A 26,582-nucleotide genomic window follows, 5' to 3' on the forward strand; every position below is an offset into this window, starting at 1 on the left:
CGGCCCAGGCGGTCGCAGCAGCGTGTTCGAGCTGCAGGTGGCGGACACCCCGGACGGCGAGAAGCAGCCGCAGCTGATCGTGAAGGGGGCGCTGGATCGCGAGCAGCGTGATTCCTACGAGCTGACCCTTCGGGTGCGCGACGGCGGCGACCCCCCTCGGTCCTCACAGGCCATCTTGCGAGTGCTCATCACCGACGTGAACGACAACAGCCCCCGCTTCGAGAAGAGCGTCTACGAGGCTGACCTGGCTGAGAACAGCGCCCCGGGGACCCCCATCTTGCAGCTGCGCGCCGCCGACTTGGACGTGGGGGTCAACGGGCAGATTGAGTACGTGTTCGGGGCGGCCACTGAGTCCGTAAGGCGGCTCCTGCGCCTCGACGAGACTTCCGGCTGGCTCAGTGTCTTGCACCGTATCGACCGCGAGGAAGTGAATCAGCTGCGTTTCACAGTCATGGCGCGCGACCGCGGGCAGCCCCCCAAGACGGACAAGGCCACTGTGGTCCTCAACATCAAGGACGAGAACGACAACGTACCGTTCATTGAAATCCGCAAGATTGGGCGCATCCCACTTAAGGACGGGGTGGCCAACGTGGCCGAGGACGTTCTGGTGGACACCCCCATCGCCCTGGTGCAGGTGTCCGACAGAGACCAAGGGGAGAACGGCATAGTCGCCTGTACCATAGTGGCCGATGTCCCCTTCCAACTCAAGCCGGCCAGCGACACAGAGGGCGACCAGAATAAGAAAAAGTACTTTCTGCACACGTCGGCTCCTCTAGACTATGAGACCACCCGGGAGTTCAACGTGGTCATCGTGGCGGTGGACTCGGGCAGCCCCAGCCTTTCCAGCAACAACTCCTTAGTCGTCAAAGTGGGGGACACTAACGACAACCCTCCTGTCTTTGACCAGTCGGTGGTAGAGGTTTACTTCCCCGAGAACAACATCCCTGGCGAGAGGGTAGCTACCGTGCTGGCGACGGACGCGGACAGCGGGAAAAACGCAGAGATCGCTTACTCACTGGACTCTGCTGTGATGGGGATCTTCGCTATTGACCCCGATTCTGGGGACATCCTTGTAAATACGGTGCTGGACCGCGAGCAGACTGACAGGTACGAGTTTAAAGTTAATGCCAAAGACAAAGGCATCCCTGTGCTCCAGGGCAGCACCACAGTAATTGTGCAGGTGGCTGACAAGAATGACAATGACCCTAAGTTTATGCAGGACATTTTTACCTTTTATGTGAAAGAGAACTTGCAACCCAATAGCCCCGTGGGAATGGTCACGGTGATGGATGCTGACAAAGGACGGAATGCAGAGATGAGCCTGTACATAGAGGAGAACAGTAACATTTTTTCTATTGAAAATGACACGGGGACCATTTATTCCACAGTGTCTTTTGACCGTGAACATCAGACCACATACACTTTCAGAGTCAAGGCTGTGGATGGTGGAGATCCTCCCAGATCTGCCACAGCCACAGTCTCTCTCTTTGTGATGGACGAAAATGACAATGCTCCCACAATTACCCTTCCCAGAAACGTTTCTTACACCTTGCTGCCACCTTCCAGTAATGTCAGGACAGTTGTAGCTACAGTGTTGGCAACAGACAGCGACGATGGTATCAATGCAGACCTGAACTACAGCATTGTGGGAGGGAATCCCTTCAAGCTGTTTGAGATTGATTCCACCAGTGGTGTGGTTTCCTTAGTGGGAAAACTCACCCATAAGCATTATGGCTTGCACAGGTTGGTGGTACAAGTGAATGACAGTGGGCAACCTTCCCAGTCCACCACCGCTCTGGTGCATGTGTTTGTCAATGAAAGTGTTTCTAATGCAACTGTGATTGAGTCTCAGATAGCTAGAAGCTTGCATACCCCACTCACCCAGGATATCGCTGGTGACCCGAGCTATGAAATTAGCAAACAGAGACTCAGTATTGTCATTGGGGTGGTTGCTGGCATCATGACAGTGATTTTAATCATTTTAATTGTTGTGATGGCAAGGTACTGCAGGTCCAAAAACAAAAATGGCTATGAAGCTGGCAAAAAAGATCACGAAGACTTTTTTACACCCCAACAACACGACAAATCTAAAAAGCCTAAAAAGGACAAGAAAAACAAAAAATCTAAGCAGCCACTCTATAGCAGCATTGTCACTGTAGAAGCTTCTAAACCAAATGGACAGAGGTATGACAGTGTCAATGAGAAGCTGTCAGACAGCCCAAGCATGGGGCGATACCGATCTGTTAATGGTGGGCCTGGCAGTCCTGACCTGGCAAGGCATTACAAATCCAGTTCCCCACTGCCTACTGTCCAGCTTCACCCCCAGTCACCAACCGCAGGAAAAAAACACCAGGCTGTACAAGATCTACCACCAGCCAACACGTTTGTGGGAGCAGGAGACAACATTTCAATTGGATCAGATCACTGCTCTGAGTACAGCTGTCAAACCAATAACAAGTACAGCAAACAGGTAAGATTCATTTCCCATCTATTCAAATATCCCAGAGAGGGCTAGGAACTCTGAGAGAGATCATCTGCTGGAAAGTTGTGTCTTCTCTTTTGAGAGGTTATTATTTAAAATTTTAACAGCAGAAATTTAATATAGCACCATGAATATAACAGAGGCCTTCCAGTATTTTGCAGGTTAGACCTAATGTTCACTGAGCTACTGAAGGAAATATTCAAAGTAGACAGTGTTTTGCAATTCTTTTGAGCTTGGAAGCCCTAATTCATTTCACATTTTCTGTTTACAGGATAAATGTGTATATACTGTTTGGATAGTTTAAGTGGATAATTGCATCCAGAGTGAAATTTTCTAAAGTTACTACTAGTTTCTATGCAAATTGGACACTATAGAAGTTCTAGATGTGCTCTACATCGTGCGAGATTTTACAAATAAGCAGATGCTGATTGATGCAAACATAGCGCCAAGTCTGGGCTATGGAAACACTAACTATTCTGACCAAAATACTGGTTACTGATATCCAAGTGTCGTGAAAAACTACATTTGAAGGTTTTATAACAATAGGTATCTATAGCGGTATCTATAGTAGTTATTCTATGATGATATGCAAATGGAAGTTGTGTTATTTCTCTTCAGTGTTAGAAGTTTATAACCAAAACTAAGCTGCATAGGCTATTTGTTTTTTAAGCCAAGTAATGAAAATGCGCATAACTGATATACTTTGTGTAAGACTACTTTGATGATATGCTTTGTGACATACTTTGAGTATAAAGGTTATGTGGCGTAGTTAGCAGAGTTGTTTCTTGATAAAATGTAGAAATTGTGCAAAACTCTTATGTATATATTCTGAGGAAAACTTTAGAAAATGACAATTTTACATTTGAATGATTTGCTTGTGTGATTTACAATACTATTTACTTTTTATGCTCACCAAAGTTTGACACACAACAAATGAAGCCTTTTAGAAACTGCTGTAATACTGCAGCAAACTCTGCTAAGAAAATATTACATATTCTTTATTGCCAGAACTTATCTCAAGAAACACATTTATAACAGTCAAATAATACCATAATAATCATAATAACATAATGGTTTTTCTATTGAATGTGTTTTGCATGTGGAGTTGCATGACCCTTGAAAAACTGAGGAAAAAGAATTGTGTACTGTCAATTAAAAAAAAAGATATTAATTCTTCATTGCTTTCAAAACAAATTTTCTGAAGCAATATTTTCAGTTTGTAGTACTTTATTGTAGCTATTTGGTTAAGGAGAAACAGGCTTAATATGCTTTTATATCCAATAACAAAAGCAATCCAAGAAAACAGATTTGAACTATACTGTGTGGAATGGTTTCTGAGGCAAATATCTTTCGAGGCATTTAAGGTCACATAGTTTATTTATTTTAAAAGAAAATTTGACATCATGGAGAGTTTATATTTCCCCTGTTATGCTTTACCTGGGCTTAGATGTAGATTTTTGTTTTGCTCTTTATGCTTGTATTAGTTTTGTAAACAAGGAAGATTCTAGTTAAAATAATGGCACTTCTATAAGATGACTTATAAATTGAGGTCTTAGTACTTTCCCTAGAAAATAATAACATGCAATGCAAGAGTATGAAGAGCTTTCTCCGCAGGATATGTACTTCTCCACTGTCACCATAATAATACTTTTATGTTGTGGCTGAATGGCACTTGCACCCTTAATCTTATGCTTTTGAGTGGATATCTCAAGTGACAGATTTATAGATACTTTATGCAAATGATAGTGTGTTCTGTACTGTCTCTTAAGCTTTACTTCACTCATCAGATGGGGTTTGCTCTATAGTGTATGGTATTAGTCTCTTAACTGAGAAAAATCCATGTACTAAAAGAGAAAACCTGCAAATCATTTGGAAGGAATCACACAGTTTACCAAAAGTGACTTTGGAAAACTTCTGTGTCATTAGGTATTCAAAAGATGCATAAAGTTTTAACCACAAGTAAGTAGTTGACCTACAATGAAATAAAGGCAAATGAAACACACTCCCCTTAATGTAATTAGTAATAGTAATTGATACACTTCGTCTCCTCAATATTGCTGTCAGGAGACAAGGGATCCATTTACAAAATTACATTCCATTCAGACTTCTGACATAAGCAGACCTTTTTGTTCTGATTTTTGTTTGTATCACAAGTAGATGAGTTGTTATTTTATTCTTAAGAGATAGCTGCAGTTTTCACAAGACTGACAAGATGTTTTCTTAAATTGAACCTTTTGTTCACAAAAAGCAACATAGGGTTTTATAGTAGTTTTCCTCCTTTGTTAAGTGAATTTACCTCAGTAAAAATTTGAAAGTTGCGTCTTTTCTCTTCCTTATAACAGGGATTAATTAAAAACTCAGAGATTTGATTTCATATAGTTTTAATTTTATTTGTATTTTTTCCTGAATTACCTTATAATTTTTTCATTCATAGTGAAATGGAAGTGGTGTTTCTAACAGTGTTCTCTCCATCTGGATTAGAAAATTTGAAATGTTGCTCTTAAATGCTGTTAATGATCACATTGTGGTAAATTAAACAGCTTTGTAGAAATGAAAGTCTGTAAATCATACACTCCTCTCCCCCTCTCCCTTCTTTTTGGTTTGTTTTCATAGGCTCTAGAGACATTCAAATGAAGCTTCTGTAGTTGCTTTTTGGCAGACTTTACATGTGTGCTGCAGAGTTGATGGAATCTTCTGAATTTCACACATTAGAAAAGCTGATGCTGTAGCCCAAGTCTTCATGGTATAGACCTTTGCAATTCAAACAAAAGCCTTTTCTAACAACTACCTGGGATATTTAGTTGAGCAAAATATGGATCATTGAAACATTATTGAGAATAAGTGTTCCCCTTTCCACTTTATTCTTTCCTTATCTGGCAGACTTGATGTTGGTAGTTGTTAAAATTTTGTGACCTACTGTGCTTTTGGTTTGTAAAATAAAGGAAAATGCACTGCATATATTTTTAAATATCCAGTGTTTTACTCCACGAAATGTGTACAGTTTTTCTTAAAGAATAATATAATACAAAAAACTTCGTGGACAATATAAACGTAGTTACCACTTTGCTTGTTATTCTGAAGTCCTGTTGAGTTTATCTTTGGCATGCTGTTATTTAGATAATGCACTTACAAGTAAAAGTTTTATTGTATTTAGTAAATGGGAAGAAAGATAATTTATTTTTGGCAAGAATTTAGCTTGAATAAACATTCATTTCAAAATCCATTTGCAGCTGATCCTGAAATATTCAAGAAGAATTCGTATTAACTCCAGTGACAGTTTGCCTTTTGTAAGGTACTGCTGAGTTAGTCTGAGTATTGTTCTCTTTAACTGATAAAATTATGTTCAATACATCCATTGTATACTTAGTTTTTTAAAAAGCTGAATTAAAAAAAACTACTATTTTGGAAGCAAATGGATGAATTGCCATTGCTACTAGTATGCTAAGCAGTAAGAATATAAAATTATCAAATATCAAATTATGTGTGCATGCGTACAACATCATTATATTTTGGGAGTAGGGCATCTGCATAGTAATGGCAGCCATAGATTCTAGTCCTTGTTCTATAAGCATCATATCTACAAAGTGCCTCTCTTATCTATAAGCAAGGACTCCTGCAATAGGCTCAGTGAATCAGCATAGGATGGAATCTCTGTTACATTTGTCCCGAGGTTCATAGGAATGCCACTGATGCAAGTTAGGCCACATGTTTGGTCAGGAGACTTCTCCTGAGGAAGCACTACCTGGAACTGTATGAAATATGAAAAAGGTCATGAAATGAGTTGATTTGCAATGGATATGTGAATTTAAAAGGAAGTCCACATATCACAGTTTAAACTTTACCTTAATCTTATTCTAATTCAGTGACTTGACCCTAAGACTACAAAGCCTAACTCAGGCATCACTAATTTCTTTTATTTTGTTGTGACACTCATACATTGATATGTGAAAAATATCTGAGCTTTAAAAATACCGAAAATCACTGTGATATGAGTCTTTTAATTCTTTTGGCAAGATACCCAGCAGAAGGATGGCTGGGTCAAATGGAACCTCAAAATCAAACTAAAAAATAGTACGATGAACAGCTTAATGCCTGAATCTAAAATCACTGGAATCATTACATTTTAGAATTAAAAGGTAATGAACAAAACAATTGTAATTTTAATTTTATAGAAGAGGAAACTAAGGCCCAACATGGAAAAACCAATTTGATCAGGGTCACAAAATTATCAGATATATTATAGATTAAAGTGTCCAAGTCATAGAATGTAGAATACAGTGTTTTTAAAAATCTTATTATACTATTAAGGAAAAAATGCTGAATTTTTATATCTTTCTTTGTGTAATTATATATGTATAATTAAATATTTGGCTATCAAGATAGACATTTTTATAGTGAAATACAATTCTGCTTTAGGTTCTAATTCTTATTTGTAAAATTATATTGGATTTTATCATTCAAAATTTATAGATTTTTTAAAGAAAGTAAAAAGTCTTTACCTCATGTAAGACACATTTAAATTATTCAACATGATTGAGAACATATATTCAACAATTTGACAGAATTTTTAATTTTAGCAAAACAAGGCCAAAGGACGTAAGATCCTATATAGCTTTTGGTATACTATCAAAAAATATATCTTAATAGAAAAGCACAGAAAATACATTATGGGTGAGACTCACCATTCTAATTGAGTTTGTAATTTACCTTTTCCATGCATGTTGATGACTTTTTGTTTACTGAGCTCTTTTGTATGTCATGCACCTTGCAATTGAGTTTCACCGTAGTAGCATCCTCAACACACAATGATGAGCTAATTTTTCCTTTTAACTTGATTTCTAGAAAAATTGTAGAAGAATCTGACATTTTGTTTTTGTTTTTGTTTTTGTTTTTTTGATGAATGTCTTCTTTATTAGGAGGTTAACTAGTCTAGTTTATTAAATTCTAAATATAGGGGTAAAATATAAATTACTGAATTTATTAATTTAAAAAATAGTCTCTGAACTGTTTTTAAAGCTAAATGTAGTGTGGCAGAGCCATTGATTTGCCTTAGCCATGGATGCTATTAGACACTTCCATATCATTGAGGTTTTACATTGGAAAACACAGCAATTGTTTATATTTTAGGAGCATATAATCACTTTCTAGACTATGGCAAGATTCACCATTGATTTATTTACTGTGATTCCATAGAAAGTATAAAATCTGCTCTCATACATATAGTGCAAGCTTCGCTTCTCTTTCTTATTTTTTTAAAAAACCCTGAGACTCTTTTCTAAAGTAGGGACTGTGTTGCGGTACATTACACAGTGCTTTATTTAGCATTAGTGTTGTGGGAGAAATCACATTTTCAAGAAGAACTGAGCTGAAACCACTAAAACTAATCTTAATTATCACTTCTGGTGAATTAATGTTTTAAAGGAGGAATAAAGGTTTATTTTCAGGGATTTAGTGATGTTTGTATTGAATACTAACGCTGTGTACAAACAACAAAACTATTACAGCTAAGTAGCATCCCTCCGACAAGTTAACTTTTTTCTGAGCATATTTATAAATAATTACAGTAATAAAGAAAATTTGTTCTCGCTCCCAAACCTCTACCTCACCATTCGAATTAAGCATAGTCATTGGGAAAAATTTATTGCACTTTTTTTTTACCTGCATCAATCTTTATTTTCCTTCTTTCAGATGCGTCTACATCCATACATTACTGTGTTTGGCTGAATTCCACTCTAATAAGATGCTCCCTTTGCACCATACTGATGACCTTGCTACTCCGAAAGCTGCTGGAGCCAGCCCTTGGCTGTGGGGTGTCAGCCAATCACTACTTCTTCCACTTGTCGTGTCAAGATTTTTTATTTCTCATTTAAAGAAAAATAGTATGCAAATAAAGTTATGGAAGAAACAGTGTTAATACAGAAATGCCCTACTAATGGATGTCTAAATCACTAGAAGTTCCATTCTTGAGGATATAGTTAGCCCCTATTAGACCTAATAATGAAGTCGTTAGGAGAGATCCAAAACCATATTTCAACAATAATTTTAAGACTCCAGCTGTGTGTGATAATAAGGAAATTAGGTCTGTTATATCTTTGTGAATAGTATATTAAATTCTGACTTTAAGTAAAAATCTAAATTGATCAGTATTTTTTATGTGTCATGTGATGGCAATTTCTTCTGGGCTAGGCAGATAGTTCTGTTGGAAGAAAGGATATTGTTTTGCTCATTCTGTATGTGCCCTTTGAATACCGTTATGCGTTCGTGTTTTTACCTACACGTATACATTCAGAGATTTTGAACAGTATTTATAAAAAGGTCTGTGAAACAAATTTGAGAGTTTGAGTTTGATTTTGTAGTTACACAGGCACGGCAGTGGATTGATTTTTACCCTTGATCTTGAAATACGGATCAAAGTTTCTTTAGAATGTTTAAGGTTTGCTTGTTTGTTTGTTTTGATAGACTTCTTAGGAGAATTTCAAACTTATCAGATTTTTTTAAAACACTCTAGTCCCCTTCTGAAGGAATATGTGGTTTCCTATTTTGTACACTTCATTTATAGGAAGGATATTCTATTTGATTTCAGAAAACATAAATTCAATCCGTTCTAAGAATTCAGTGTAATACAAATTGTTCACTGAGCAAGTGACTTGATTTCAGTCATGAAGTGATGTTTTAGGTAAGTTAGGGAACCCTTTGGATGGCCCTTCTACCTCTCTATGTTTGTATATTTATGTCTCTGTTATGTTGTATATGTTTATGTGCCTTGCACAAGTATTCCACGTATAGTTTGATTATTTTATTATAGATCTACTATACCATTTTCTTTACTGAAATTTTCTACAATTTTCACAATACTAACAATGGTACATTCTCGATGTTTTTCTCTTTTGTTTTGTCTCTTTTTTTTTTTATATCATTGTCAACAAAATGGTCCTTTCAGGAAAAACATTTTGGAATGACATTAAAGTGTGCCATGATGGGAAATGCACTGTAACCCATTCAAGTCCCTACTTTATACTTGAGGATTTTTATTCTATTAGCTGTTTATTTAATCTTGCAAAAGGGAAATTTTCTGAAGTATGCTTGATGCTACAGTGAAATTCCTGAACAAAACTTAATTATCCCCAATCTCTCATTCTGTTTTGTGCATAAGGACCAGTTTGAGAGGCTGGTGAAAGAACCTGTACCACTTTTCTGCTACTTGGAAATGCTTTTTTCTTGGCCTCAAGTAGTTAACTTCCTTTGAGATACTTAAAATGCAAGTCTGGCAACAAATCACAGCAATTTATAAACAAGTGATAGAGAAAAAGTCCAGAGTTGGGTTAATTGAATATGCAATCAGTGCATAAAGGAATAATTATGAATACCCTCATAGAGAAGAAGGTGGAAAGTCAGGATTTTGGAAACTCTGGTTGTATGATTCTCTTAGGGCATGAAATGATATCTTAGCTATCTACTACAAATAGAAAGCTATGAAATAGAAACATTCCGAGTCTGTAACCATAGGAGTAAATATTGAATGGTGCAACTTTTGTTTCAGTTGTATCTGTGTACATGTGAGTGTTCATGTTGTGTCTTTGTAAAATTGTATCTTATTGCAGAAGAAGTTTGAAGGGTTTGAGAACCATATTAGAGACTGTTTCGGGTGGGTAATTATGGCTATTTACTATTTTTATTAGAGAAAACATAATAAATCAAAGCAAATGATTACTAACATGTCTAGGAATTTTAGTGTACTATTGAGTTGAAACAGAATGGTCAGTAGCATACTTATTGCAGTGGTATTTAAAAGTAGCAGAAGGTTTCTGTGAAATTTGTTCTTTCCCTTACTTTGGCTTTAAATATTTATTTTAAAGTTTGCTGTTTTATTTTATTTTATCTTTGAGGTAGGATCTAACCAAATTTCCAGGCTGGCCGGGAAATTCACAGTTCTCCTACCTCTTCCCTCCAGAGTGCTAGAACTGCAGGCACTAAGCCTGGCTTTTTATTTTTTGTCTGTCTGTGTGATATTTGAACATATGTGACTGAGTCAGTGACCAAGCCCAGACTCCTCTCCACTTTCCTCCTGCTGGTGGTTATCAACCTCGCGTCTTCTGATGAGTGCCCTTTGTAGTTGCTGCAGTTTACCATTTGAAGGTACCTGTGGACGGATGGAGATAAATTAAGAACAATTCATGCATTATCTATTTTAGCTTGTGTATATTTTATTTCAAATTATAAGACAATAATTAGTTCTCCATTACAAACTATTAGGAAGACTATGACAATGCCAGATATGGGTTTATTTAGAGCAGATCACTCATTAATACATCCCCCTTTTAATAGATCTAATAGCACTGATGCTGGGCATCCAAAGAATAAGATAGTGTCTCTCCTTCAGGTAATTAATGATTTATTGTCTCTGGGAAACCAGGTCCTGATGCAGAAAGGAGCCATGTCCTTGCTTCTTTGGTCCTCTGTTCTTTGTGCCCTTGAAGAAAGAGCTGAGTCAAGGCGCATAGGCCCTACAGATCTATAGGCAGAATTTCCTGAAAAGTAGATATGTAGAGAGTTTCATCTCCAAGTGAGATGACTGGCAGTGCTGTGAAGGTCTCTGCCCCTGGTTTGGATGTATTTTATGCACACCAAAATTACTCCTGGGGTTCGGAGAACTAGTATATGGATAATACTTGTTAATGGTTTGCTTAGAAGTTACTGTGGAATTGCAAACTGTCTTCCTGCCTTTTTTAGATGGTCAGTGTTTCCTCAAGCACTTTAATCATGTTAGGAATTTACAAAAGGAGATTTGAGAAAGATAAGTTCTTTATGTAAACCACTTCTCAGCTTAAGCGGGAGGGCCTTTAGAGAATGTTTCCTTTCCTAATAATCATGGATTGTAGGTTGTGGCAGTCAGGAATGCGAGCGATGTGCTTTCTGCCAGAGTTAGATGGCCAGGTTGCCAGGTGTCAGAAGGAGTGTACACAATGTATAACCTTAAGATGTTGTTGTCCTCTGTGGGATTGCTTTGGGTCTGAAACCTAACCAATAATTATAAATGCATCACACACTGAATTATTTTTTTAAGTAACTGGCAACACAAGCCATTTTGACTTTTCTTACCTCTTATCCCCTAGGCCCATTAATGTCTAACTACCTGCCCAACACAAATATTTGTTGAACAGTTGGACAAAACACTTCAGTTTTGGTGTTTTGGGAGGTCTACAAATTCATCCACATTGTGTCCAGATGCCATGGTGACCCCTCTTAGATAAGGCTCTGAGAAGTCACTGAGGGTTCCTCTCTCCCTGGCTGGGCTGGCTACTCCTTTGTAAAAGAGTTTCTGGGAGTATCGTCGAGACCCTGGCTTCTCTACATCACGTGTTGTAAGACTTAAAAGTCTCACTTCCACTTCACTGAGCACAAACAGCCCAAAAGGCCTTTGCAATGTTGGGCCTTAAAGCCCAATGAGGCTCCGTGAGCGCTATGGAGGAACGAGAAACCCAGGAAGGAACACACCAGGCTAGATGGTAAAAGACTTTTATTAGTCTGGCCAGACGGCACTCTCAGAACCAAGTGGCTGGCTCAGAGAGGCACCTAGCTCAGGGGCTGAGGTCCTCTTATAGGGAGTAAAAGAGGGGGTTAACATTTTTGGGCTCACAGACAGGGGACAAAGGTCTGCTGACTTGAGCTGGTGGTCAGCAATCACATGCTCAACAGTCACATATTGATGAGTGACAGGTACCACCCATAGGATGTCTCAAAGGTCACCAAGACACTCCGGATGAGCAAACAGTTTGTCAATTATCTTGGGGCTCTATGTCTGGAGTCTCTAATTTACAGGTAGATTCAGATCCGGACTTCAAACAATACAAGAGTGATACACATTCTTAGGCCAGGGCTGGAACAAAGGTCGGGGCTGTGGCTACAATGGGAGGGGTTCAGGACACTGTCTCCTAGGCCCTTTGCCATTTAGCAAGGGCTTGTAATTTAGGTCCCACAGTGTGACCCTGGCTTCAGTAGCAAGTGAACAATTCTCTCCTTTCCCTTCCTTCTTTCTCGGTGGTGTAAACAGCAAATCCTTAAATAAAATAAACTGAAGCAAATATTTAAGGCAAGAAGAGAAAGCACTGGTCACCCAGTAGACTTAACACATTTTGAGGGGTATGAAGAAGAACCATACAGACATATGGGTTTTAAGTATTTTTTTTTCTGGAGATCTTTATCTAGGGAAAAAATAGATACATGTACGCCCAAACACATGCACGAATTTCTGTACCCGTCAATTTATATATTGCTACAGATGATATTCCTTCGCTGTGCCAACTCATGCTTACTGATAAAGCTTCTATTTTCATTCAGCCCATGGCAAGCAATCAGTTTTAAAGGTGAGAGCCCAGCATATCTGTAAAGAGAAGTGTGTCGTTGGTGTAGTAGGGGAAGGGATCTAGATCTAGAAGTGGAAGTGCTCCCTGAGTTGGAAGAGAGGGGCAGTGAATCTTGCCACTTAGAATCGCTCTGAAGGAGTCTGGAACGGCCCAAGGAGCTCCTCTTTTAAAATGTAAGAGACCCCTAAGGGGAAGGAGTTCCACCTTTCCTTCACCTGGGTGCAAATTGCTTTAATCAGATAACTAGGTCAGGACATCCCAAAGATCCACAGTCCTTAAGAAAAGGGAATCTTGATTGGGGTCTTGGGGAAGGTGACACGGCCTGTGGGAGTTTGGAGGACTGAAAATTCAGTGAAAGCATCAAGTGTCTCTAAATCCTGCAAGGAGCATGGAGGTACGGCGAGATTACATCAGAAAGGGAAGCTAGGTATAACAAAAGCAAATGCAGGCTCTGAAGACCAAGGATGCCACTAAACGTCAGGGCTTGATGGGACTGTAAGATTAGAGTGAAAAAGTTGTAACCTCCACTTTCATTTAGACCAGGTGTTTTGTGCTGGTTTGGTTTTTGTTTTGTGTCTATAACAATGAGTTCAACTGCTTTGTCTCCATTCGTTTTCTGCTCCTGTACTTTTCAGAGAAAAAGAACAAAGAGGAGAAAGAAAGAAAAAAACAAACAAACAAACAAAAAAAACAAACTACAAAAGCATCCATAGCACAGCACACCCATCCTTTCCCTACTATTATTATTAGACTAGCCTAATAAAAATAGTTACCACTTATTGAGGCATTATTGTCACACAGTTTTTTTTTTTTAGTTTACTTGAGGAAGCTGTAACTTAGAGGATGATAATCACATTCTTTTCACTATTGGAAGAAACTTCAGAAAACTTCATTTGACAAAAATCCATGGAATATTTATAGCAGACCAATATTAAAATGCTCCTGCTTTGTCCATTGGGTTGGATAGACTAAATAGCCTAGGCTTAGAGAGATAGCAGATTTCACTTAATTACTGTACTATTTAGTCAAATAAGAAAGAGTAAGAAGAATCGTACTTTTAAATAAAGAATATTTTTGTCATGGTGCAAGCCTGTATTAACCAATCTTAGAGTTATGATTTTCTTGTGCATACATGTTATTATTAATGCAGATTCACTGCCCCATTCTTAGAATTTTGGCTCTAGGACTTTAATTTATATTCTGGAAACTCGAATTTTCAATGACTTTCTTTAGACTCAGATCTGATTGCAAACGGTGAGGCAAGCTACAAAAATTCTAGGTTAGAGTCCCTGAAATTCCCATCTGCTGCTTCTTGGTTCTCTCCTGGAATGTCTCTGATAACACAGGAAAGTATGAGCTGGAGAAGGCAGTTCAGCAATCTGCCCTACAGCCCTCGCTGTCACTGATTGGCCCAAGTGACCTCCTGTCACTTCTGTAAATCCTGAAGCCTCTGGAAACTCCTCTTTCTGTCGTTTTACTTAATAACCCCTGACCTGATTACATGACAGGGTGTATAGGGGGGTCATATCAAATGTTTGTATCATTTTGAAGCTCTGTTGCAACTGAAGATCATATTTCTAATTTTACCTGGATGTCTCTAAAATGTTCGGAAGGTACATTTACACTTTGGGAATATTCCCATTATGTTTTATTCTTAAAAGATTAAAGAATATTTTCCCTAACCACCTGTTCGAACGACTGCTAGTGTCTTATCATGGGCATGTTCTAAGTTACACTGATCGGGTGACAAGGTGCAGCTGTGTGTGGCGCTCCAAGTACACTCTGCCTACTGTTGTTGAGAGGATCTCTAGTGCCATTAACAACTGTGTGGCAAAGAAGCAGAGGTAATGGGTTATCAGTCTCGTAGCATCCTTTTCATAATTACAAAAATAAATAAAACTCACCACCTTTTCACAGTTATTTCTTGATGCTGTATAATCTTTCTAGGTCATTTTCTTTAACTTCATGCTCAGCATTTAAAAGTAACAGCTGTCCTTTATTGCACTTTTATTCTATGCCAGTCATTGTGCCAAGAGCTCTGCTTTGCTATACCAGTTGTTCTCTCCAACAGCTGTAGAGACGAATACACTGCGCTATTGGTTTCTCCATGCCACTAAGGGAACGGGGAACACTAACCGGAACTCCTCCTGACTCATCTGCCATTCTACACAAGAGTCCTGTGGAACTCTCCTTTAGCACATTTATCTCCATAACACGGAGTTGTATTATCACAGTAGTTTTAAGTCTTAAGTTGTGTTCTAGTCCATGAGGCCTGCTATGTTATTTTCAACATGTTTAGTAGAGAGTCTGTAGTTTTCTATTTGATGTGCTGCAATAAAATGCCGCACACTTAATGTCTTAAAGAACAGAACTAATTTTTTTATTCTTGGAGGCTAGAATTCCTACATCAAGGTGCTGGCAAATTTAGTTCCTGATGAGGCCTTTCTTCGTGGTTTGCAGGTAGTCACCTTTTTTCTGTGACCTCTCTTGGCCTTTCCTCTGAGACAGAAGTCCTATCCGATTGGGACTCTAACTTCATGCTTAATCTTAAAGCACTATCTCCAAATACAGTCACTTCAAGGATTATGGCTTCATCATGTAAATTTTATGGGGAGCAAAGTCCATAACAGAATCTATTTTTGGTCTAAGCAGGATCACGAGTAGACCATCATTTCCTCACTAGCTTTTCATTCATTACACACAGTCTGTACTTACCTGGGAATGTGTACTTTTCATTTTTCCTTTCCAAAATAGCTCCAAACAGCAACCTAATAGATGCCCTCTTACCATTTATAAAAAATTGATAGAATTGCTGTAGCTTTTGTGAAGAAAATACATATAATATGTATGCATATGATTTAAATTATTTTTGACTTTCTATATCTAACCTTTTATGTGCATGGCTGAACGCTTTCTGAGATTTTCAGATTTCACAGAGATGTTTGGTATTAAATAGCATTGTACTCATTTTAATTTTGCTAACCAATAAGTGAATGTAGGCTTACTAATTAATGCAAAATCAGTATTTATACAAAACAGTCAAAATTATTCCACAAATGTAAGATAGTTATTTTTTTAATGACAGTGTGAATACTTAGTCTTAAATACCTAGTATATTTTCCACCTTCAGATCCAAATGAAATGCAGTACTAGTTAAATGGAAGGGAAGTCTGTTGAAATAGAAGCATACAATTAATAATTAATTAATAATTCCTTTTATTGTAAGGATAGTTTTATGTGAATTTTCACATATGGTTACACAGCTGGTCAGTCTAATTGCAGTGGGTCTGACTCTGAAATATCCAGACATGTTCCAGAGGCTGGAAGCGAACTTTCAGCAACTCCTCACTCATTATCATTGTGTTGTATATATTGTAAACTTTTCATTGTGAGACAAAACTGTTCACAAATTGAGAATTGGGCATTTTCCCTGTTAGCTTTTTTCAGTAAAATTTTTAAAAAATCAGGTGATAAAATCCATGACAAGTAATCTGGATCTCTGTATTCATCCGTTTGATATGTGCAGGGATAGCTTTGCAAGGGGACACAGGATAAACACATCTGAGTACTCTCTCCTTCTGTCTTTGGGTCAGTTGGCAAGCTAGACAGAGTTTTCCTAAGAAATCTCTGAGCATCTAGAGCTGATTTACATTTTATCTTGACCTCTAACTGTGTGTGTGTGTGTGTGTGTGTGTGTGTGTGTGTGTTACAAGGGATTGTACCCAGGATTTTTGCAGTGAGTTACATCCCCAGCCCTTTTTATTTTTTATCTTGTGATAGGGACTTGCTAATTGGCCCAAGGAGCCTCCACTTATTCTTATCCTGCCTCAAGCTCCCAAAGTTCTGGGATCACAAATGTTACCAGTGAGCCCAGTCTCTGAGCCAAACTTTGACTTCCAACACTTAGAAGTGAAAATTTGAAAATTCCTCTGTGCAAAGAAATGGCCATGATGATGGTGTAAACAGAGATGTATGCTAAAATTGTGTCTATATCTCCCTGTCACTAGATTTAACTGTTGAATTCCAAGGTCAATGTGAGAAAAAGGTAGTATTTCTATAGGACACAAGGAACAAAAGGTTAATGCCTATTCTTTTTCCAAACCCTATATAAAATTTTTGGTCGGGAACACTGAAGTTTACTTTTTTACTTAAAAATTTTTGGCTTTTTAAATTTGATTCTTTAACAAAGTACGTGTAATATATATTACATTTATGTAAGCATATACACATGTATGCATAATACATACACACTGAGGTAACATAGCTAGCTTTCCACAGAGCAGATGCTTTAGTGAATGACGACTACTGCTCTAGGCATTGAGGGAAAAGAAAGCAGCAATTAAATTAGATAAAAATGTCCTCCTCTATAGCATTTCAATGGCACAATGCATAAATAATAAATAAATAAATACTAGCGAAACTGATATTGCACACTTCATTTGGGGCTGTGGTCAAGACATCTTGCATTTATTTGCAATACACACAACGACCGTGAAGTAGTGACTCTAGATCCCTTCGTTTTGGAGATGTAGAAAGTGGTGAGCACTAGAGGTGAGTCACTTGCGTACAGTGGCACAGTTTATAAAGTGGAAAGCTGACGTCCAGATACAGAGGACACCTGCTCCACCACCATGCATCTGCGAAGCAGCGGGGACGCGTCTTTCCACGAGGAGGAAGTCAGGTTCAGCTTGCTTCTCTGGAAGCCGCCAGTGATACTTCCACCTTGCTATCTTAATGCCTACTACTGTCTTCTAGAAATTAGGACACTTAGTGCTTTTTTCCTTATAGTCCTCATTAAGCCTCAATCAAAATACATATCCAGTGATGGTGTGGTAGATGTTATGCTCATGGTTGCACTTCCTTCTGCTACCCTGTGCTTCTCAGAAACACTTCTCATGCTTTTTGTCATTCAATTAGTCTTCGTTTTATTCAATATTTACATGCTATGCTATGTATGTGATTAATTCAAGTTGAAAACAGTTTATTTTTTTATGAATTGATAATTGACTCAAGAAGGAAATAATTTTTGAACGAAGACTAAAATTTTGACCCAAAGCTTTTAATTCACATTTTGCTTACCTTTCACAGAAAATGATTTTTTGCCTTAGTTTTAAAAGCATTACCAATAGTTTAAAGTAAAAATGAATTGCTTATGAAACACTTTCAACGACTTACTGTTTTTTCTTAAATTAGGTGCACATTATTAAATACAATTAAAACATGACCTCACACTAATCCTTCATATTTGTGGAGTGCATATTCCAACTCTCCACATGGATCCCTAAAATTGCAGATAGCATGGAACGCTTTTTACTTTTTAAAGTTTTTTCAAATTACCACCTGCCCAGAATATCCATCATTGAAAGAATCTTGCATTCTGTTGCATAATACCTCTCTGTAAATTATCTGCACTGATATACCTATTATTGGAGTAATTTTTAAATTTTTAAGAATTGAAACCAATAATCAATTCCTGAGGCTATTGTTTCCTTACTCCATTTAAGCATTTATAGAATTTTGTTTTTTCAGGGCCAGGTATTTAGCTCAGTGGTTCTGCCACCTTCCTTTCAAGCACAAGGACCCAAGTTTGATCCCTGGTACCAAAAACAAAACCAAATGAGAGTTTTGTTTCTTCAATAATAGCTTATTAAAATATTATCACAATTGAAGTTCCTATTAATGGAAATAAAGTAGAATAAAGAATAAAGAACCTAGTTAATTACCACTGGACCTCTTGTAATTTCTTACAGAGTGCAAAATAGAACTCTCTTAAAAGTTTAACTCCCATTTGGAAAGATTCAACTTCAAGGCACACAGCTCTGGAAATAGTTGTTATTGGCTTACTGACTATTGGCCTCTTAAATGAATTCTGCAATTACTGGATCAGTAGAGTATAAGCAGATTAGAGACTAGATCAACTTGTTTCAAGTTGCAAATCTTGTTCACATTTAAAGCCTGAAATTGGCTAATTTATTATCAGTCCATAAATTGGCACACTTTCAAGAAGAGTAAAAGGGACCAGATTGAGATTTCAGCATGTTTGGCATAATTACATTGTAAGAACTTGGTGAAACTTTTTCATTGTCTATATGTTATTCTAAGTCTTTCACAAGATGTTTCCTGGATATACCTGTGTGTGTATGTGTGTGCCTGCGTGTGTGTGTTCACTTGGACAAGTGGGAGCAGTTTTCATTCCCTAGTAATAAATACAGCAACACTAACCTCATGCTGTGAACAAATAAAGTGCGTGGTTATGAGTTCATGAGACTAGATGGCTGTTCGTTTTAAACTTTTCAATTGTTCTCTTTTAAAATAAAAACAGTTGTCATTAGTGCACAAGGCAGAGGATCCTAAATGGCAAACAAGCATGTCATTGTTCTGTTTACAACTGAGAAACAGTTAAATGAATTCGGATTTTCAGTATGCTTACAATTTCAAATATGATACAACATATTGTTTCCTGATCATTAGTTGAGGGTATACCTCGGAGGAATTTAAAGTGATTGATGCCCCTACTGTAGTTAATAAAAGAGTTTGCATGCTGCAAAGTAGGGACACACATATTTTGAGACAAAGGAATTGATCTGCATACTACTTTTATAACGTACATATGCAAGTCTAAGTGCATTTCTTGACTCAACATTTAAAAACGCTCGTTCATTTTAGGTAAAAGAGACACCCCACAAAGAAAATGAATGATTTGTGTAGAGCTAGAGTAAAAGAAATCCAGAAAAATTTCTATTTGAGCTGTGGTGCCACACATGATGCTAGCTAGCACTTGCTTTGTGTTCACAGTTGACCTTTGTGATGCTTTTTAATCTCTAGCATCTGTACAGCTGAGAATGCTGCCACCTGAACTATGAAATTTGTTTCACTGTTGATTAATATCTGAAATTATTCATCACATACTCCTTTATACAAAAATAATTGAAATGAAGAAAAATCCTTTTATCTAAAAGCATGACTTAACATGTAATATGCCTTTGTTTTAGTAAGATCCTGGCTGGGAAACAAATGCTGATTTTATAAGGTTTATTTTGGCCTTATTTCTGATGTTGAGCTAATATCACTCAACCTTTCTCTGTTTTCTGTCACTGATTCTTTCATATTCTATGAGAAATGTAACAAACAGTAAGAACATAACAGCCATGGAACTTTGAATATTGATTGGTGTGATTTCTTTGACACAGTATAGTAAATAAAATATCTATGAGGAAAATGGAGGGAGATTTTAAAATAATGAAGTGATAATGCCCAAAGCTGAACCTAAGTATTTCCCTGGAAGAATTAGTTCCTTTTTTCTTAAAGAGACTATCTCTTACCAAAAATAGTAGTGTTAAATTGTCACATTTCATTCCTAGCACTCATCTGTGGAGGACTGAAGACACATTATTTTATCACCTTGAGAAAAAGCTGAAATGTCTTATTGAGGAAAGAAGAAAAAAATATGCTTCAGTACTAGAGAGGAAAGTGTCAATTTACAAAAGAAAAAAAAATCAAGGATTTTGCTCAGGGGTCCAAAAAATGTTTGGCCTTTCTTTCTCTTTCTTTCTCTTTTTCCCTTAAGCTGGTGTCTTACTGGGCCTTTTTATTGAGTAATTGAAAAAAAATTGGGTAGGGGAGGGACTTTTTCATCAAAGGCAAATGACAGTAAGGAGGAAAAGTACTAAGGGAATATAAATAGGAAGTTGTATCTTCCTGTACTTTCATGATTGCCAACATTATTTTCCTAAACGTATAGTTGAAAAGCTCTGAAAAAAAATCAAACCCTGAGGAAAATGCTAGAGAATGAAACATAACATCCTGTGCTCCTTCACCCCCAAGCGTTTCCCGTCACTGTCTTTTCCACACACACACAAACCACCACCACCACAAGCGCAAAGTACTTCACATTTTAAAGCGGCCCAAGCAGTCTTACAGTTATATTTCAGACTAAAAGAATAAAAATAAAAAACAATCACTTTGGGAAATACTGAAATTTGGGGGACACATTGGCCATTTTGAAAGCTGCCTTTAGAAGGCAGTATTATGAACTATCTCCCTGGGTTTCCTGTTGTGGAGGAAGATTGCTAGAATAATGACCTTAGCGAAGTGGAAATTCCATTCTTGGCAGCCTTCCTGAAAGGCATCGGATCTTAGGCAATCTGTGTCTCCCTCGATTCTTCAGTCTCCTCTGCAGCAGAGTCGGTTTATGAGGTGTTGCTCTTTTCTTTCCCCAGTGGCACCCTGTAAGCTTCTGCACTTGCTCCATCTTAATTTTTCCCGCCAAGCGGGCTAAATTTTCTCACTGTCTCAAAGGGCATCAGAAGTCAGTACCAAGCAGCCAAGTGATAAGAATATTTTAAACACGGAATGTTTTTTCGACTTCACTATCTCAGCTACATCGAGAAAACCATGAAGGGAATCTTTTTTTTGTATCAGTAGCTTTCTAATATTCCTTGCTCACAGATAAAAACCAGCCACGTCAGAAGTACAACACAAAGTTTGCCTAATCTGTGCCCTTAATAACCTACATAATTTCAGCCTTAAATAAGACTCTAACAATGCCACAGAATTTACATTCTTAAATGTTGTTGGCTCATTTGACTCGTTATTGATGTCCTGTTTACAATCTTGTGAGGGAGACAGTCTTATACAGGAATAATAATCTATCAGGGTAAGTGGAATAATGGGAGTCACATATACCCTGGGGAAGGACTTACTAACTCCTAGGAAGGCTGGTGCTGACAGTTGACTCGCAAGAAAATTATAACATAGCTTTGATTTCTTTCTCCTTTATAGTTTCGCATCAATACTACATACTTGGCCATGGGGCATCAACTATGTGCACTGGGACTGAATTGACTCTATTTTCCTTCGCCCTCTCATTTATACCTCAACTATTCTGGTTCGTTATGGGTTTTTAATGTATTTTTTTCTTTGATTATTTATGTTAGGCCCAGTTAATGAGTAATTCAGTGAGCTTCATTGCATTTTAGTCGCTCCTTGATTTTGACCAAAGCTGAACTTTTTCACTGCCACTGTTGAATCTGAATTCTTCAGACTTGGTGCTACATGACTTTTATTAATTTATTTGTAGATGTTAAAACACCTTCAAATCGAAACTGTTCCTGTAATTGAGATTGAAGGTGAAAGGACAGGTGCTGTGAAGCAATTTCTATAGGGAGGAGCGATGTAGATGCTTTTATTTATGGCAACATTATTGAAATATTTACACTATCCAAGGCAATCTCTTTGAGGAATGCAACAATTCATCTGAGTCATTACTTACATCATCCTAAAAATAGTCATGTAATCTCACATTTCTACACCTTTTACTTTACTTTTTTTTTTTTTTGGTACCAGGGATTGAACTCGGGCCCTTGTGCTTGCAAAGCAGGTGCCGGAGCCACTGAATTAAATTCATGCCCCACCCTGTATTCTTTAATGCATTGTTTGTAGGAAATTTTTGAGCCCGGAGATGTCTCAAAAAAATGGTAATGATTATTACTTTTCAACAATTTGTAGTGCTCTTCTTTTTGCAGAAACACCTCTGGTATCATGTGTTCTATTAACACAAGTACTTGTTACTAACTGGCTGTCACAGAAACCTGCTTAGTGACTGGTTGATGACAACTTTTTAGATAGTGCCTCTCCACATTATATTTCTATTTATGGAGGATACTCAAAGAACAGAAATTCCTAATGTGAAGCTTCCCAATGAAGGAACTCGTATAAGACATTATGCATATTTTTGTGTTATCACTCTTGGTCTCTTGATTCATGCTGTTAATGATTAACTGACAATACACCCTAATATTTTTAAGTGTAGGTGGAAAATACATAATACATACTCTTTATTTAGTGCTGATATCACTCAACATCAAATTACTAACTTAATTTGATAAATATATAAATATATGTATTTAATATGTTATATATTTATATATATAAATATATATGTATGTATGTATTTCTAAAGAGATTATATTCCAGGGTAACTGAAGGTCCAGAAATCTCTCACTCTCAGAAGATGATAGATTGATAACTCTAATAGACAACAACAACAACAACAAAATTTAAAGTTACATGTCTATTATTTTTCAAAAGTATTAAATGGAAGCAACAAGCAGAAAGCCTATATTTAAAAATAGCCCTTGTCTAGCCTTAGGGTAAAGGATGGTAAACAGAGACCCTAAAAGGAAGTTACTTTTTGCAAGAAAGACTGGATAGATTTTCTGGGAATTAGGTCCATCTGTAAGGCCCTGCAATGTGAAGAGAGCAGAGGAGTGAATGTTCTGGATGAACATCTTAGTATAGTTTTCCTTGGATGCAACTGCCCCCTTAATATTTTGGCATCTCAGTTTCCTGGTATTTTATACTGCCAACTTCTCTAGCCTTAATTTTGCTAATAATTCCTGAACTGTGTCCCATTTACTTACAAAATGTTGTAGCATCTAATTCTCTCATGGCAGTGGTTTGAACCAACACATTGATTGGGATACTTCTTCTGAGATTACTTTTATACTGGTGAGTATTCTGATTTCATGTGTTAACATAACCAATGACTTTAGGAATTTGAAATTGACTTCATGAAAAAAAATGCCTCAACAGTCTTTTTTTCAACTATTGTTGAAAAATTCTTTTTTTTTTCTTTCCATTCAGCCTTTCATTTTTCTTCTGTTATGGTCTTTTTCAAGGTTTGAATTATGCAGCCTAGTAAACTATAAATAGACATTTACTGTACTAGGTTATCTACACAATGACAGAGCTACAGAATCATCTACACCAGATATATTACATGTCTTAATACTTTCAGAATATCAGTTCAGTTTTGAGTTATTCTGCATCATAACAGTTTATATTACAATGTTTAAAAGACTTTGGGTGAAACACTTATATGTTATGTCATTGTGTTTTCATATCCTTTATATAGATAGCGTTGAATTGTGTCTAAGAAAGTGGAGACACTGTGGTCTATGTAGTCAGGAACCTGATTCATGTCCCATTTGATGATGATAATGCATCCAACCATTACTTTCCAGGCATCTTTCCACCTGCCTTTAGTCTTGTATGACTTTCCTATTGCCTCTTTAACAAATCAGAGTGAACATAGTGGCCTAACATTTCAGAAATTTGACTTCATTAAAAATCAATGTGTTGGCAGGACTTTGTTCTGTTTTGTTTTTTGTTACTAAAGGGTCCAGAGGAGCATCTATTTTCTTGTATTTTCTAGCTTCTACAGAAACTAGAAGGTATTGTGGTGTATGTCTGTAATCCCAGCAATCAGGAGCCTGAGGCAGGAGGATTACTGTCAGTTTGTGGCCAGTCTAGCCTGCATAGTAAGTTGAAGGCCAACTTGAACTATATTGAACTATATAACTGGAACAATGAGACCCTTTCTCAAAAAACAAAACAAATAAAAACTTCCTATATTCTTTGATTTCTCACTCCTGTTTTCAAGGCCAACATTAGCTGGTAGAGTCCCACAACTTGTTATTCTGACACTCACCCACTTGACTCTCTCTTATAAATTTAGGGACACTGATCACATTAAACCCATTTGGTTAATTCAGAAGAATCCCCATAATTTAAGATTAGTTGCTTAGAAAATCTAATTTCATTTTCAATCTTTATTTCATTAATACCTGAAGATTTCTGGAGCCATAATTCTAGCTACTACAGGCCTGACAATAAGCATTCCACACATTTCATAAAGGTACTTAATGAGTCACAGAATATTATTTTGGCAGTCTTCAGCCAGACCTTATTTTTATTGTGCAATCTCAACATCCTATTTTTTTCACCAAAATGATAATTTATTATTAGCTCCACTATATTTTGCTTTCTCTTCAGAGTACTGTGCTGATGTTTAAAATTTTTCAGAACAGAAACAGGTGAATTCATTAGTATTTTCTCTGTAAGATGAAACATGTGCGCTCATATCCAAAATTACCAAATATTTTGAAATGTAGGCCATTATTATGATTTCCAATTTCACTAAACCACTTTTATTAGGATCACAAGACTATGACACATTTACAAACTCTTTTTCAATTTATCCATTAGTTACATAAATTCAAATTGCATAATTTTAGTTATATATAATTTGAGTGACCTTTGACTGGAGGTGGGGAAGTGAGACTAGCCTAGTGGGAGAAAAGGTCTGACAGTTCTCTGGGCTTCCATACTCAGATCTGTAAGTGAGGTGTAGCACTGTCTTATCCTGTAGGGATGCTGTGAGCATTACATGCAGTGACAAATGCGTATATAGGAACTAACTGAAGGATGGTTTCTTCATTCCGAAGGATGAGCCTGATCTTGATGTCGTAGAAAAAGTAACAGGATGGTGACTTTTTCAGGGCCCCGTTGAATGTGATGAGATGTAGCATATCTGGAGCGATTCATTAATTCTTCCCTTTCTACATACTACCCCTTACGATTTTTTTCACTGCAGAAGTCCATGCTCACCATTATAGGACTAGAAGTTGTCAATAGAGGAAGGGATGTATTATGAATTAGAGAAGATACTTTAGTCACAGTTTTCTCAATGTATTTTCTCAAATGTATTCAGTTGATAAGCCTTTTCATTGGAGACAGTGAACCCAACAAAATGTTTCGTTCCCCAAAAAATTAAAAAGATATACCGATGCTAAAAACAGATCTGGTCTCACCAACTCTCATTAATCCATATTCCATGAGATCCTGTAGTCAGGAACCTGATTCATGTCCCATTTGATGTTGATAATGCATCCAACCATTACTTTCCAGGCAGTATTGCTGCTCTGACTTGACTCATTTAATATACATGCTGAACATCACTTTGTTTCTGTTATAGTGTATTGCTAGATGTTCCCCTAAAGCCTCCTGAGATCCTGAGCAGGACATCTGGCAGCAGATTGGATTATGGGGCAGTATTCCTGGTTTGATATTAGGAGGTGAAATCTGGCTGGAAGAGGTGGATCAGTGGGGCCATGGCCTGAAAGGACTCAGTTCCTTCCTGGGCTCCTCCCTTGATATTCTCTGCTCCTGGGACACCATGCTGTGAGCATCTCTCCTGTACCATGTCCCTGTGCCATGCTCTCTCCTTTGGAGCCAGCTGACTTTAACCTTTGCAGCATAAACCTCTCCTCCTTTAAGTTGCAGGTGTCAGGTTTTACGTGTCAGTGTTAAGAAAGAGAATATGACAGTTTCTTAAAACTTGATAAAAGTTTGTATTTCTTTGTCTCCGTGTGTAGATTTTAATAGGTCTGTATTTTCTACTGCATCTTGGTAGCGGGCAGAGGGGAAGAAGGACGAAGCAGTCTTAGGAACTCTGAAATGCATTAAGCATCTCTCTTGATTTAACACAAAATGATCAAATACATGAGCATGCCTGGAGTTATTCTATCTTTCATTGTAGTCCTGGTGGGCTTTTTGTAGAAAAGATTCTGAATACATTATCTTTGAAGAGAATTCCAGTTGTCAATAAAACATGCCTGTAACATTATTCTTCTGTGAGGAAGAAAAAGATAATAGATGACTGACTATATCACTCACATTTAATATAATGCCCAGAGGAAAGCACTATGATTTTTGTTCTCATGTAAACCTTTGCTGATGAAACACTGAAATTAAGGCAAATAACAGCACAAGGTTATTTAATACAATATAGGCTTTTAAGATAAGTATCATACAATGGGAAGTAGGATATAACAGGTATATATGCACATATATTATCTATCATATAGAATTATTAAGTGCAGGAATATTATTTT

General features: G+C 37.3%; 1 protein-coding gene across 1 annotated transcript in view; it reads left to right on the plus strand.

Moving 5' to 3' along the window:
* Pcdh7 (protocadherin 7) overlaps positions 1-26,582 on the plus strand; it is a 407,068-nt gene that overhangs the window by 1,136 nt on the left and 379,350 nt on the right. Inside the window, exon 2 of the mRNA XM_019205143.2 lies at positions 3-2,470. Within this exon, the coding sequence (XP_019060688.1) occupies positions 3-2,470 (2,468 nt within the window). The remainder of the gene's footprint in view (positions 1-2; positions 2,471-26,582) is intronic.

Source organism: Fukomys damarensis, unplaced genomic scaffold, assembly GCF_012274545.1.
Source record: "Fukomys damarensis isolate Sample0158 unplaced genomic scaffold, DMR_v1.0_HiC HiC_scaffold_35, whole genome shotgun sequence".
Lineage (NCBI taxonomy): Eukaryota > Metazoa > Chordata > Mammalia > Rodentia > Bathyergidae > Fukomys > Fukomys damarensis.